The sequence below is a fragment of the Astyanax mexicanus genome, chromosome 19 (assembly GCF_023375975.1).
Source record: "Astyanax mexicanus isolate ESR-SI-001 chromosome 19, AstMex3_surface, whole genome shotgun sequence".
NCBI lineage: Eukaryota > Metazoa > Chordata > Actinopteri > Characiformes > Acestrorhamphidae > Astyanax > Astyanax mexicanus.
This window is the reverse complement of record NC_064426.1, coordinates 40578792-40594922: the sequence shown is the minus strand read 5'-3', so window position 1 is coordinate 40594922 and position 16131 is coordinate 40578792. Positions and strand designations below refer to the sequence as shown.

The 16131-nt window shown below is 37.5% G+C and overlaps 1 protein-coding gene across 3 annotated transcripts in view; it reads right to left on the bottom strand.

Annotated features, from left to right (window-relative positions):
* LOC103035253 (arf-GAP with dual PH domain-containing protein 1) overlaps positions 1-16131 on the bottom strand; it is a 53226-nt gene that overhangs the window by 22554 nt on the left and 14541 nt on the right. For all 3 annotated transcript variants that reach the window (XR_007427094.1, XM_049467647.1, XM_049467648.1), the window contains exons 3-4: positions 13705-13796; positions 6782-6864 (exon numbers count right to left, since the gene is read on the bottom strand). Coding sequence is in view for 2 of the 3 variants with exons in the window: in XM_049467647.1 (XP_049323604.1) it covers positions 6782-6864; positions 13705-13796 (175 nt within the window). In the remaining variant the exon portion in view is untranslated. The remainder of the gene's footprint in view (positions 1-6781; positions 6865-13704; positions 13797-16131) is intronic.

Here is a 16131-nt window from a genome sequence, read left to right as displayed (position 1 = left end):
TTTCTCTATCTCACTCCCTCTCTCACTCGCTTTCTCTCTCTCACTCGCTCTCACACATTCACTTTCCCTATCTCACTCTCTCTCGCTCTTTCTCTCCCTCTCGTGCTTTCTCTCCCTCTTTCGCTTTCTCTCTCTTGCTCTCTCTTTTTTATCTGCCTCTCTTGCTTTCTCTTTTCTCATGGTTTATTTTGATTTCTCTCCCTCTCTCGCTTTCTCTTTCTCACTCTCTCATTTTCTCTCCCTCTCTCTAGCTCTCTCTCTCTTCCTCTCCCTCTCTTGTTTTCTCTCTTTCTCTCTCCCTCGCTCTCTCTCCCCCTCTCTCACACATTCACTTTCTCTATCTCACTCGTTCGCTTTCTCTCCCTCTCTTGCTTTCTCTCTCACTCTCTCACACACATTCACTTACCCTATCTCCCTCTTTCACTCACTTTCTGTCTTTTTCTCCCTCTCTTGCTTTCTCTCTCTTTTTATCTGCCTCTCTCTCTTTCTCTCTCTCATTTTCTCTTCCTATCTTGCTTTCTCTCCCTCTCTCTCTTTCTCTCCCTCTCTTGCTTTCTCTTTCTCTCCCTCTCTCGCTTTCTCTCTTTCTCTCCCTAGCTCTCTTTTTCTCCCTCTCTCTGTCTCACTCTCTCTTTCTCACACACATTTACTTTCTCTATATCATTCTCACTCTCTCTCTCCCTCTCTCGCACATTCCCTTTCTCTCTAACTCGTACTTTTTCTCTCCCTCTCTTGCTTTCAATTCTCAATTCAATATAGCTTTATTAGCATGACTGTAAATTACAATGTTGCCAAAGCATTATAACAATTAACAACAACAATGATATATGAACATATATAACAGACAACATTTATAACAAAAATAATTATTTTGAGTATTATAATATAATTATATTATTTACCAATATGATTTTACCCCATGATTATAAGGGTTTAATTTTTCTCTCTCTCGCTTTCTCTTTCTCTTTCACTCCCTCTCTTGCTTTCTTTCTTGCTCTCTCACACACATGCACTTACCCTATCTCTCTCTCTCTCTCTCTCTCTCTTTCATCTCCAGTGAGATGTTTTTATACTGTTCATATCTTTATGTGACCTGAATTTTGGCCACATCTTATTTTTACTTACTTATATATTACACTATTTTCTATTATAATGTTTAAATAAGGTGATTAAAATGTCGTTAGATGAGCGCACTACCTCAGACACACAGTGTTAAATATCTGCTGAGAGTCTGAGCTGTGATTTACAGCCGGCCGTAAAGCAGCTCTGTAAAACTGAGAGAGAAAACCGGAGAGGAGTGAGTGATGGATCCATATCAGCAGCAGAATTAAACCAGCACTGAACCATCCCACTGTCCCCAGAGCTCTGAGAGAACAAACACACACACACACACACTCCTACACACACTCTTACACACACACACACACACTCCTGCAAACACACACTCATATATTCTGGGATCATATTACTGTTTATTTTGCGGATTATTCAATCCAAGCAATCTGATTTTAAATGCATTAAACCGTGCAATAAAATATATCATCGCTGTCCAATGAAAAACAAGTATCTCCAAAACAGCAACGTTACTGGACAGAGAAAAACATTTTAAACTTTTAATGGAAGTCGACACCCAGGTCATGTTGAGGTCATTCTATTAGTCTGTTAGAAAGAAGAAAATTTAGCACAGTGTAAGGGACAGTTATTTATTTCAAATTATGTAGTAAACTAAAAATCCACAAAAATGGAGATACTCGTTTTTTTTTTATTGGACAGCGACGATATACAGTACACTGACAAACAACGAAAGACAAATGCAGAGCTTTCAGACCTCAAATAATGCAAAGAAAACTAAGTTTTAAGAGTTCAGAAATCAATATTTGGTGGAATAACCCTGTTTTTTAATCACAGTTTTTTTTCATGCATCTTGGCACCATGTTCTCCTCCACCAGTCTTACACACTGCTTTTGGATAACTTTATGCTGCTTTACTCCTGGTGCAAAAATTCAAGCAGTTCAGTTTGGTGGTTTGATGGCTTGTGATCATCCATCTTCCTCTTGATTATATTCCAGAGGTTTTTTAAATTTGGTAAAATTAAAGAAATTCATAATTTTTAAGTGCTCTTTTATTTTTTTACAGATCTATATAAACACAACAAGCTCGTCTGCAGTGAACGCTGCACTCCAGGCTGTACACACACAGCAAAACAGACCGAAGGTTCTCAGTATAGAATACAAAAGACGGCATTGACCCGCTCTCCACCCGGCCTACTCTCAGAACCAGAGCAAAGCACTGACAGTCACGGGAATACACACATTTACACACACACACACACACACACACTCATAACGATGTGTCAGGCCAGATAAGCTGCTGTCTCAGGCAGTGTGCTCACCCTGAACAATAGCAGCACCCACACCATTCCTCACCACCAACTCCACATATCTATTTTCTCAGCATCTTGAAGGAAGGAGTTCCTGGAGGTGCTGAACAATAGCTGCTGCTTTTCCTTCACTTTGCTGTGAAGCTCCAGCTCATCCCAATTAAATCACCTCAAATCACCTTAATCTCAGTTCATCAGGTTTAGATCAGGGGATTAATGTGGAGGAATAACACCTTTTTACTGTTTACTACTAATTCCATATGTTTTCTTTTTATGACATTTTTATAACTTTAATATTAATCCACAATGTAGAAAATAAATTAAATAGAGAAATAAATAAAAACACTAAATATGAATGAATGTCCAAACTTGTGGTTGCTATGGTGTCACTGGGTGGTGTGTGGTTTTGCTAGGAGGTTGCTGTGGTATTGCTAGGTGGTTGGTATGGTGTTGCTGTGGTATTTCTAGTCTTTATGGTATTGCTAAGTCATTGCTGTGGTGTTGTTAGCTGGTTGCTGTGGTGTTGCTAGCTGGTTGCTGTGGTATTGCTAGGTGGTTGCTATAGTGTCACTAGGCGGTGTGTGGTGCTGCTAGGTGGTTGCTGTGGTGTTGCTAGGCGGCCTTTATGGTATTGCTAAGTCGTTGCTGTGATGTTGCTAGCTGGTTGCTGTGGTGTTGCTAGAGGGTTTCTGTGTTGTTGCTAGGTTGTTGCTGTGGTGTTGCTAAGTGGTTGCTCTTGTGTTGCTAGGTGTTTGCTGTGGTGTTGCTAGGTGGCTGCTGCGCTCCCACCTCAAAATTGGCCCTAAAAACGAATAAAAACGCCAGTTTTACCAAAACCGTGCCACGTATCGCTCCAAAACGTACAGAAGAAGAAGATTATGAATAACAGTAAGCTGGCTTTTCCAAAAAAAAAGGGCTACATTCTATATAATTATTATTATTCATCTGATCCTAAACCAGAAGAAACCTGAATCAGCTCCATGTTTCTGCATTATTGAGCAGTTCCTGTACATTACTGCAGGTTCCTCTTGCCTCAGCCCTCTGCTCTAATTCCCTGTAATTAAACTCAGGCAGATAATTAATGGGGCACATCTTTCATTAGGACACTCTGTTCCACCGGTCCTCACATAAACCGGGTCTGACTTTAACCTAAAATAATACTAATAATGCTAAAATTAAAGCCTTGCTTGTCTTAAGGCCAGTGTACGTGTCTTACATTTAAAAAAAAAAAATAAGTGAATTCCTCAGTGTGAACCACATACAACTGTGATAATACTGTACAGCTCTGGAACAAAATAAGAGACCACTGAAAAATTATGAATTTCTTTGATTTTACCAAATTGAAATCCTCTGGAATATAATCAAGAGGAAGATGGATGATCACAAACCATCAAACCACCAAACTGAACTGCTTGAATTTTTGCACCAGGAGTAAAGCAGCATAAAGTTATCCAAAAGCAGTGTGTAAGACTGGTGGAGGAGAACATGATGCCAAGATCATAAAAAAACTGTGATTAAAAACCACCAGGGTTATTCCACCAAATATTGATTTATAAACTCTTAAAACTGATTTTTATGAATATGAACTTGTTTTCTTTGCATTATTTGAGGTCTGAAAGCTCTGCATCTTTTTTTTTGTTATTTCAGTCATTTCTCATTTTCTGTAAATAAATGCTCTAAATTACAATATTTTTATTTGTAATTTGGGAGAAATGTTGTCTGTAGTTTATAGAATAAAACAACAATGTTCATTTTACTCAAACATAAACCTATAAATAGCAAAATCAGAGAAACTGATTCAGAAACTGAAGTGCTCTTTTAACTTTTTCCAGTGTTGTACTAAATAAACCAACATAAAACAACCAAAATAAACCAACAGGTGCTAAGGTACAATTAGCTACACTAACATTACTATACTGGTCCTGTACAGCTGGTATCTTTAAGCTGAAAAAAACAGCTAGTTTGTGAAGAGATGTATTTTGTTTAAATCGACTGAAGCGTAAAAATGAACTTAAACCTGCCGTTTACACCGTAGGTTTACCACACAAAGAATGACAATTTTTTTTTGTTTTACAACCAACGAAATAAAAAATAAAAAACTCTGAATCCATTAGGCCTCAGGAAATCAATGTCCCTGAGCGTAATCTGATCCCGGGGAGAAGAAGTGGATAAATGGAAGATATCTGAGGTCTCCTGCCTGTGATTTTCCTGGATCAGATGTCCCACTGGTAGACCAGAGTGACGAATAATGGAGCTGTCCTCTCAGACTGAGAAACGTCGGCAGGAAAAGAAGGCATGAGAGATGTGTGTATGAGCGGATTCTGTGATATGCGTTGTTATTGCAGGAATTTATAAGATTAAATTAATAGATTAAATGACAAGAATTAAATGATCAAACATGTTACGATACTAATAAACTAAGTTACATTATCAGCATATTATATAATATACAGACCTGATCTCAATATCTCAGTTTTTGCTGACCTCAACATTGGATTTATGTTTTATGATCTAATTCCTAAGTCTAAATAGTCTTGCTAATTAAAAGTTCACTACTTACAAAATTCCAAATCACTTAAAAATGATGAGTTTCTTTGATTTTACCAAATTAAAAAGCTCTGGAATATAATCAAGAGGAAGATGGATGATCACAAGCCATCAAACCACCAAACTGAACTGCTTGAGTTTTTGCACCAGGAGTAAAGCAGCATAAAATTATCCAAAAGCAGTGTGTAAGACTGGTGGAGGAAGACTGTGGGGGTGGCCTAAGCTTTTGTTCTTAATGGCTTTATTTTTTTCCCATTACATTACTTTTACTTTTACACCTTGATTATGATTAAAATAGCACTGCCAAGATAAATGTATGATTAAAATAGCTCTATTGAGGTAAAACGTATGATTAAAACAGCCCTAATGAGGTGAATGTATGACTAAAACTTCACTGCTGAGGTAAATGTCTGATTAAAAAAGCACTACTGAGATAAATGTATAACGAAAACTTCACTGCTACAGTAAATGCATGATCAGGATAGCACTGCTTGATAAATGTATTATTAAAATAGCACAAACTGAGGTAAATGTATGACTAAAACTGCACTGCTGATTATCAACATTACCATTTTAATAGTTTATCATTATAGTTATACATTATGGCTTTTAGAAAAATGTGTTTTGGGGCGGGGTTAGTGCACCATAGGACTCTATAGCTTATATTTTGATTAGAATAGCACTGCCAATATAAATGTACGATTAAAATAGCCCTATTATTGTAAATGTATGATTAAATAGCCCTAATGAGGTAAAAGAATAACAAAAACATCACTGCTAAAGTAAATGTATGATCAGAATAGCACTGCTTGATAAATGTAGGGTTAAAATAGCACTACTGAGGTAAAATGGATGACTAAAACTGCACTGCTGATTATCAACATTACCATTTTAATATTCTATCAAATTTAGTCAAATTGCACTGATAAAGTGAATTTAGGATTAGAATAGTACTGCTGAGGTAAATGTGTAACTAAAAGCCCATTGCTATGGTAAATGTCTGATTACAACAGCACTACTGATGTATGATAAATAGCACTATGTATGATCAGAGTAGCACTGCTTGATAAATGTATGATTAAAATAGCTGAGGTACTACTGAGGTAAATGTATGTCTAAAACTGCGCTGCTGGTTATCAACATTAACATTTTAATAGTTTATTATTATATACATTATGGCTTTTAGAAAAATGTGTTGGTGAGGGTTGTAGTGCACTATAGGACTTTAAATGGCTTTTGTTTTTAATGACTTTATTTTTTCCTCTTACATTACTTTTACTTTTATACCTTAATTTGGATTAGAATAGCACTGCCAAGATAAATGTAATATTAAAATAGCCCTACTGAGGTAAATGTATGACTTAAATAGCTCTAATGAGATAAATGTCTGACTAAAACGTCACTGCTATGGTAAATGTCTGATTAAAATAGCACTACTTAGATAAATGTATAACGAAAACTTCACTGCTACATTAAATGTATGATCAGAATTGCACTGCTTGATAAATGTAGGATTAAAACAGCACTACTGAGGTAAACGTATGACTAAACGTGCACTGCACTGCACGGCTTTATTTTCTCCCATTACTCTACTTTTATACTTTGAGTACTTTTTAAATCAGTTCTTTTTTAATAACATTTTTAATTAAAGAGTAAGAAAAAGCTTGAGTTGATACTTTTTCAGCTTCTACAGAAGTATTTTATTAAACTCCAGTATCTATACTATCTATACTACAGAATAATGAATGGAGACTGTTTTCACACTGTTGGTTCCACACCTCTGGAGCTATTCACTGTCGTTATCACTAAACCAGTTCTTCCACTAATTCCTGCATGAGAGAATTGTTCTCTTACCTGCTGAGTACGGCTCCTGTCTCTCCACGTAGATAAACTCGTTCCGCTCGTATCTGGCTCGGATCCACTGTTCTCGGAGCAGCCTGCGGGGTAAAGGCCACAGTTTCATTACATTTCATTTTTAAACAGTTTTTATTTCATAAAGAGCTTTTATAGTGCACTGCTCTTTTAATTCTCGTATTATTTTATTCTCTTTATGACTCTTTTATTAATAAAGAGATGCTGTGAGACTAACTTCAGGATTTGAACAGCACAACTGAGGTAAATGTGTATTTAGAACGGCACTAATGAGGTAAATGTGTGATAAGAACAGCACTACTAAGGGTAAATGTATAATTAAAACTGCAGTGCTGAGGTAAATATGTGACTAAAATTGCACTGCTAAAGTAAATTCAGGATTAGAACAGCACTACTGAAGCAAGTGTGTGATTAAAACTTCACTGCTAAATAAATTAAATATAGGATTAGAACAGCACTACCGAGGTAAATGTGTGATTAGAACAGCAATACTGAGGTAAATGTAAAATTAAAACTGCAGTGCTGAGGTGAATGTGTGACTAAAACTGCACTGCTAATAATTCAGGATTTGAACAGCACTACTGAGGTAAACGTGTGACTAAAATTGCACTGCAGAAGTAAATTCAGGATTAGAGCAGCAAACTGAGGTAAATTTGTTATTAACATTGCACTGCTAAAGTGAATTTAGTATTAGAATAGAACTGCTGATGTAAATGTGTGATTAAAAGCCCCCTGCTATGGTAAATGTATGATTAAAACTTCACTGCTGAGATACATGCGTGACTAAAAGTGCACTGCTGAAGTATGTACAGAATTAGAACAGCACTAATGAGGTAATTGTATAATTAAAACTGCAGTGTTGAGGTAAATGTGTGACTAAAACTGCATACATTTAACTGTTTTTTGTGTTTTGTCAGTTTTCACACACATAACTCCTCCCATTTTAACCGTTTGTGGCTCACGAACCCAACATCCCCCTCCCGGCTCCGCACGCAGCCGCCTCGCTTTAAATACAGCCAAACCACAGAGGGGCCATTCAGGAAATCAGAAACACAGAAACGGGGTGGAGAAACGCTGCTGTAATGAGTTTTAACACAGACTGTGTTGATTTCTCCACTGCAGAGCAGGATGGCATCCCACAATGCTTTGCTGAGAAGCAGCAGTTTCTGAGAAAAGACTAATTTAGCTTTCGCAAAAAGTGGATATTACATTTAAAGCCCTATATTACACCCTGAGCATGGTGCCAGCGATGCTCATTGCTATCTTATACCTCACTAACATACTATTTTCATGTCTTCCACCTGCTTCATTTAAATAGCAACAGAGCTTCTGAATATATCTACACTGATGGGTGTGGAGGAAGTGATGGAAATGAGGTGTGCTCAGGTACATTTCTGGAGTTTTGCTTGTTTATCTTGGTAACAGAAAACACAGGTGCTCCACTGACTGAATACAACCTAGACAGGCTTCCATCGCTATCCTGGCAAAGCAGAATGATCAAACGTGAACAAGCAGGTCAGTTTCCTCTGCTGAAAAGTGTTAAAATAGCAACCTGCCAAAGACAGAGCTCACCTGGCTCTTACAGGGAATAATAAGCAAGTGACACGGTGATCAGTTTATTTCACTTTCCGCCCAAAATTAACCATTTTGTGTGTTTGGAGCCACACAAGGTGTACTTTTCCCGTCGTTACGATAGCAAAGACACACTGACACGCCCTAAATCAAGCTGCACGGTGAAGCACGGTTGATTACTTGCCTATAAAAGCCTAAATTAGGGCCCAATTTGTGAAATTTATGAAGTGTTTAAATAGAATAAATAGTGCTTCTTCAGTTTCACACTATAGTTTAGTGGCTGTGTGCACTTTAGTGGCTGTGTGCACTTTGCTACATCCTGTCAGTTAAGTCTCTCTGCATTACCCATGTGGGTGAGGTCTCCCTATACATGAGAAACTCATATATTATATAGATGTATTAAACACAGAGTGATCTATTTTAAGTGTTTATTTCTTTTATTGTTGATGATTATGAAGCTTACAGCCAATGAAAACCCAAAAATCAGTGGCTCAGAAAATTGCTCCTTTTGGCAGTGTGGGCAGTGTGCCAAGTCCTGCTGGAAAATGAAATCTGTGGGAAAACAAAACTGCACTGACTTTAGACTTGATAATAAAACACAGTGGATCAACACCAGCAGATGACATGTCTCTCCAAACAAACCATCACTGATCATCAGTATATTTTTTACATTTCATTTAAAGTAAATCAAGGGATCAGAGTCTGGAGGAAGAGTGGAGAGACACACAGTCCAAACTGCTCGAGGTCTAGTGTGAAGTTTCCACCAATCAGTGATGGTTTGGAGAGTCATGTGAGACATCTGCTGGTGTTGATCCACTGTGTTTTATTATCAAGTCTAAAGTCAGTGCAGTTTTGTTTTCCCACAAAATCTTACAGCTTCCCTCTGCTTAGAAAAACTTTTATGGAGATGTATGGGATTTCATTTTCCAGCAGAAAAATTACCAATTAAGTAATATTCTTATGTAATTTTTTTACTGGTTTTCATTGGCTGTAAACCTTAATCATCAACAATAAAACGTTTAAAATAGATCACTCTATGTGTAAAACATCTATATAATATATGAGTTTCACATTTTGAATTGCATTACTGAAATAAAGTTACTTTTCAATAATATTCTATTTTTTTAGATGCACCTGTATATCAGTGGAATCTGATAGTCTTTAAATGACAATAGCATTTATAGATAACTGGCTACACTTTGAGGGCAAGCCTGGTCTTTTAGGTAGGGATGGTGTCCACCCCACGCGGGAGGGTGCTGCCTTACTTTCATGCAGCATAGCTCATAGTCTTTTAGCTAGTCGGCAGAGTAGTATTAGAAGCTGCTGACAATCCAGAGCCGGGACCAGGCCGCAGACAGAGAGGCTTAACCGACCGTCTGCGAGCTGCAAAGAGACGTTACCTAGATACCAATGTATTCAGACTGTGTCTGTCCCCCGAGTCAAACAAAAACATCAAAAAACTAAAACAGTAAATCTAAATAACTTAACTTATATTAAACAATCATATCCAGACTGTAGTACTAACATTTCAAGCCTAAAGATTGGTTTACTTAATATTAGATCTCTAAATTCAAAAGCAGTTCTGGTGAATGAAATGATAACTGATCAGAAATTCGATGTTCTGTGTCTGACAGAAACCTGGATTAGGCCAAATGAATATGTAGCATTAAATGAAGCCACCCCTGCAGGCTATAATTATATACACAATCCGAGATTGTCCGGTAGAGGAGGTGGGGTCTGCATACTTTTCCAAAGTACCTTAGTTAGCAATCAGAAACACTATGAAAATTTTACTTCTTTTGAGCTTCTTTACACCAGTATAATTAATCCAGTTACAAAAAAGAATGCATTTTCTTTAATTAACATCTACAGACCACCAGGGCCCTATTTAGAATTTTTAAAAGAATTTAGTGATTTTGTCACAGACTTAGCAGTAAGTAATGATAAAGTGATTATAGTTGGAGACTTCAACATTCATTTCGAAAAATTGGATGATCCATTAAAAAAGGCATTCACATCGATTTTAGACTCAGTTGGTATTATTCAAAATATAACAGGACCTACTCATTACTGTAATCATACTCTGGATTTAGTTTTGACCCTGGGTGTGAGCATAGATAACCCGAATATTCGTTCTCAAACCTCCGCAATTTCAGATCATTACCTTATTTCATTTAAATTACATCTCAGTCATAATATACGTACATCCCCTAGCTACTCTGTAAAACGTTCAATTACGCCTTTTACAGCCCAACAATTTACAGATAAGCTTCCAGACTTATCAACTGTAATATATTCTCCTATAGACCCAGTAGAACTAGACAAACTAACCGAAAGTTTAGAAAATACCTTTCGCTCTACCTTAGATGTTGTAGCTCCCCTTAAACACAAAATAGAGAGACAGAAAAAGCTCGCACCGTGGTACAATGATCAAACTCGTACCTTAAAGCAGTTAGTACGAAATTTAGAGCGTAAATATCGATCAACTAAACTGGAAGTGTTTCACTCTGCGTGGAAAGACAGTCTTGTTAAATATAGAAAAGAACTAAATAAAGCCCGCTCAGCATATCTGGCCTCACAGATCGAGATAAATAAAAATAATCCTAGAGTTCTCTTTAGTGTTATTTCCAAATTAACTAAAAACCAGGCAGGTACTGAACCTCAGATTCCAGCCATTTACACCAGCAACGATTTTATGGACTTCTTCAATAGTAAAATTGAAAACATTCGGGATAAAATTAAACAGATAAATATTACATCCTCTCTATCATCTGGTCTGGCTGATCTAGAACAAAACTCTGTTACTGAAGTTAGGTTGGAAGTCTTTAACCCACTTCCACAGCTAGAACTAGAGAAAATTATCTCCTCTTCAAACAGCACAACCTGCACACTTGATGCTGTTCCAACAAAATTATTAAAACAGGTACTGCCAGATATAATTAAACCTCTGTTAATGATAGTAAACTCATCGCTCGCCCTGGGCCATGTACCCAAAGCCTTTAAAACAGCTGTAATTAAACCTCTGATCAAGAAACCAAATCTTGATCCTAGTGTACTGTCTAACTATAGACCTATTTCAAACTTACCGTTTATTTCTAAGATTTTAGAAAAAGCTGTAGCCCAACAACTTTGCTCTTACCTGCAAAGAAACCAGATCTATGAAAAATTTCAATCTGGATTTAGGCCTTATCATAGCACTGAGACAGCTTTAGTTAGAATAACAAACGATCTACTTATAGCCGCCGACCAAGGCTGTGTTTCCCTTCTGGTACTTCTCGATCTGAGCGCAGCCTTTGATACAATAGATCATACTATCCTTTTAGAAAGACTAGAGAACATGGTCGGTGTAACCGGAACTGCCTTAGCATGGTTTAAATCGTACTTAACCGATCGCTATCAGTTTGTGAGGATAAATGATATGTCTTCCAGTTATACCAAGGTAAGATATGGAATTCCACAAGGCTCTATATTAGGACCGTTATTATTTACATTATATATGCTCCCACTGGGCAAAGTTATTAGAAAACACAATGTGAATTTTCATTGTTATGCGGATGACACGCAGCTCTTCATATCAGCCAAACCTGATGACAGAGTGAGATTAAAGAAAATCGAGGATTGTGTAGAAGATGTAAAATCATGGATGTCGCACAACTTCCTCCTATTAAATAGTGATAAAACAGAAGTTCTCCTATTAGGCCCCAAAGCTGCTAGAAATAAATTATCAGACTTAATGCTAAATCTGGCTGACTTCTCAGCCACCCCTGGTTCAGCAGCTAAAAACCTTGGAGTTATCATAGATTCAGATCTAGCATTCGATAAACACATATCTAATGTTACTAGAACAGCTTTTCTACACCTCCGTAACATCGCCAAGCTAAGAAATGCCCTATCACTGCATGACGCAGAAAAATTAGTACATGCCTTTATTACCTCAAGGTTAGATTATTGTAATGCGCTACTGTCTGGATGTTCCGGCAGTAACTTAAATAAACTTCAGCTAGTTCAAAATGCTGCAGCCAGGGTCCTTACTAAAACTAGAAAATTTGACCATATTAGTCCAGTACTATCAGCACTGCACTGGCTTCCAGTCAAATTCCGCATAGACTATAAAATTCTCCTGTTAACGTATAAAGCCCTACACGGACTCGCTCCTGAGTATTTACAAGACCTCATCTCCTGTTATGAACCACCGCGATTACTCAGATCTCAGGGTGCTGGTTTATTAGTAGTGCCTAAAATTCAGAGGAGCTCTGCAGGAGGAAGAGCTTTCTCTTATAAAGCGCCTCAACTCTGGAATAATCTCCCCGAATATGTTCGGGACTCAGACACAGTCTCAATCTTTAAGTCTAGACTGAAAACTTACTTGTTTAGTTTAGCTTTTGGTAATTAATGTTTTTCCCTTTAGATAAGGCTGCAGATTCAGGGGTTCATGGACAGAGGAAATTGTGGTAAACTGAGATGCTGGTGCTGTTGTTCTCCCACTGCACACGGTCACTCAGGTTTGTGGACGGTGGAGTGGGTGGATGCTGGTGTTTCAGGGTGCCTCCATGTCTATGTTACCTTCTGGCTCTCTGCCTTTAGTTAGGCTGTTTTATTCAGTTCTGCCGGAGTCATTTGCCACTCTCTGATAATGTTTTAATATTCTCAGTTTTGCATAAATCCAGTCAAAACTAATTCCATCTCTCTGCCTTCCTCCGAGTTACTGACTGCCCACCTGTCTGACCCGATACCGATGTTGGACCCTCAGGCTCTCGCGTCTCCTGTCCGGCCAGACTGATGGAAGTTTCTGAAGTCAGCTCTTCTCCACCACCACCACAGATCAGCTGCTCATCGACCATCTTACTCTCCACTACAGATTACATCCAAGCCATTAGTGGCGCTATTACACTCCTGAGTACATAAAACCTATATAGATGTATAAAAGACTTTTTAAATTTCTATTTAAAAGCCGTTTGACCAGTGGTAGGATGGTCCCCCCTTTAATGTGAGTCTTGGTCCTCCCAAGGTTTCTTCCTCCTCCTGCAGCTCTGAGGGAGTTTTTCCTTGCCTCCGCGCTCACTGGGGGTTCTGTATTCTGTATTTTCTATGTGTAATGTTTTGCCTGATTCTTTGTCCTGTAATCATGTTTCTGTAAAGCTGCTTTGTGCCAACACCTGTTGTAAAAAGCGCTATACAAATAAATTTGATTTGATTTGATTTGATTTGATTATAGCAATTATTACAATCATTTCTGGGACAATAAATGTTCTACAAATACAAACGAGGCAGGTGTGAAAGCAGCAGTTTTAATATGTGTGTTTGTATCAGAATCAGAGGGCGTTTTTACTCACTGGCAGTCTGTTTGTGTCGGGCAGTAATAGAACGCCGGCACCTTCTGTTCATACTTGGCTTTGGCAGCGCTGTTGCCGTTGGAGGCCATGAACTAGAGAAAGAGAAGGAGACAGATGGAGACAGACTGTAAATGACTGTAGCTGAGACACAACTGTCACAACATCTCCTCTACAGAGTACATAAACCAACAGATATCTGCCAAAAACACATAAAAACCAACAGATATCAACCAAAAACACATAAAAGCAAACAGATATCAGCCAAAACACATAAAAACCAACAGATATCAACCAAAAACACATAAAAACCAACAGATATCAGCCAAAAACACATAAAAACCAACAGATATCAACCAAAAGCACATAAAAACAACAGATATCAACCAAAACATACAAAAACCAACAGATAGCAACCAAAAACACGTGAAAACCAACAGATATCAGCCAATAACACATACAAACCAACAGATATCAGCAAAAACACATAAAAACCAACAGATATCAGCCAAAAACAGAAAAACCAACAGATATCAGCCAAAAACACACAAAACCCAACAGATATCAACCGAAAACACATAAAAACCAACAGATATCAACCGAAACACATAAAACCCAACAGATATCAACCAAAAACAGATAAAAACCAACAGATATCAACCGAAACACATAAAACCCAACAGATATCAACCAAAAACAGATAAAAACCAACAGAAATCAACCAAAAACACGTAAAAACCAACAGATATCAACCAAAAACACATAAAAACCAACAGATATCAATCAAAAACACATAAAAACCACACATAAGGAATCATGTAGTAACTTAAAAGTGTTAAACAAACCAAAACTGATCGTCTAAGTAAGAGGTGCTTCTTTGAAGAATCTAAAATATAAAACATATTCTGGTTTGTTTAACACATTTTTGTTTTCTAAATAATTCCATGTATTTTTTTCTTCATAGTTTGAATTTAAGCTGTGCCCAATATTTTGACTGGTACTGTATATTTCTCTCTGAGGGTGTTAATACAGTCTGTACTGGATAAACTGGGAAATGTAAAACATCGAGTACATTTACGATGGCCCTCATTTACTATGTAGTCAAGCCAATACATCTAATAGACATAAATTAATAAAGAATAAAAACAGCATTTTAATTACGGTCAAAATAAGATAATAACAAATCATAACAAATAATATAAAAATAATGTTAGAATTAAATACAAGAGAAGGAATCTAATGTTAGCAAATAGCAACTATAAAATTAATAAAATTAATAATTAAAAACATATCAAAATTAAACAAAACCAAAAAAAAAACATGTTATTATATTAATAGCAATATTTTTCGACTATTTACTGGTGTTATTTTTGAATGATTTTTATACAAAATCAGGATCATGGTAAGTTACTGTTTATAAAGCAAAAAAATAGAATAAGTAGTTTATATATTTTTTTTGTTTCAACTGATTATATGAAATTTATGAATATATAATATTTATTGATACCTATAGCCGATGCTCATATTGGATCGGTGCATCTTAATTTCTGAGGATAATTATTCACTACAGAACATGATGGAGGTGATTTTTTAAGAATCCTCAGAACAATGACTATTAAAAGTTGATCTGGTAAAAGTTGAGGCACAGTCTGCAGTTTCCTCTGAATAATCTGACCTGGATAATCACTGAGAGATATAAAACACCACAGTGTCTCATATCATACAACTAAAATACTCAACCACCAGCTCCAGCCACACAAACACACGACCTAATTTACTACATTACCCACCGTCCACTTCCTTCCTGTTGCCCCCCCCCCACACACACACCACAGCTTCGGTCCTGAGTCCTACATCCACACGCAGCCACTGCCCTCACGCCCTGATACCACTCAGAAAAACTCATACTCAGCTCATACTCAGCCTGTACTCAGCTCATACTCAGTTTATACTCAGCCTCTACTCTACATCCACACACAGCCACTGCCCTCACGCCATGATACCACTCAGAAAAACACATGGTCAGCTTGCACTCAGCCTGTACTCAGCAAATACTCAGCCTGTACTTAGCAAATACTCAGCCTGTACTCAGTTTATACTCAGCCTGTACTCAGCATCCACACACAGCCACTGCCCTCACGCCCTGATACCACTCAGAAAAACTCATACTCAGCCTGTACTCAGCAAATAATCAGTCTGTACTCAGCATCCACACACAGCCATTCACACACAATTACACAAGGGGTACTGGCATCACGCCCTGATACCACTCAGAAAAACACGTTCTCATCCTGTACTCAGTGTGTACTCAACCCTGTACTCAACCCATACTCAACCCTGTACTCAGCTCGTACTCAACCCTGTACTCAACTGATACTCAGCATGTACTCAGCGTGTACTCAACCCTGTACTCAACCCATACTCAACCCT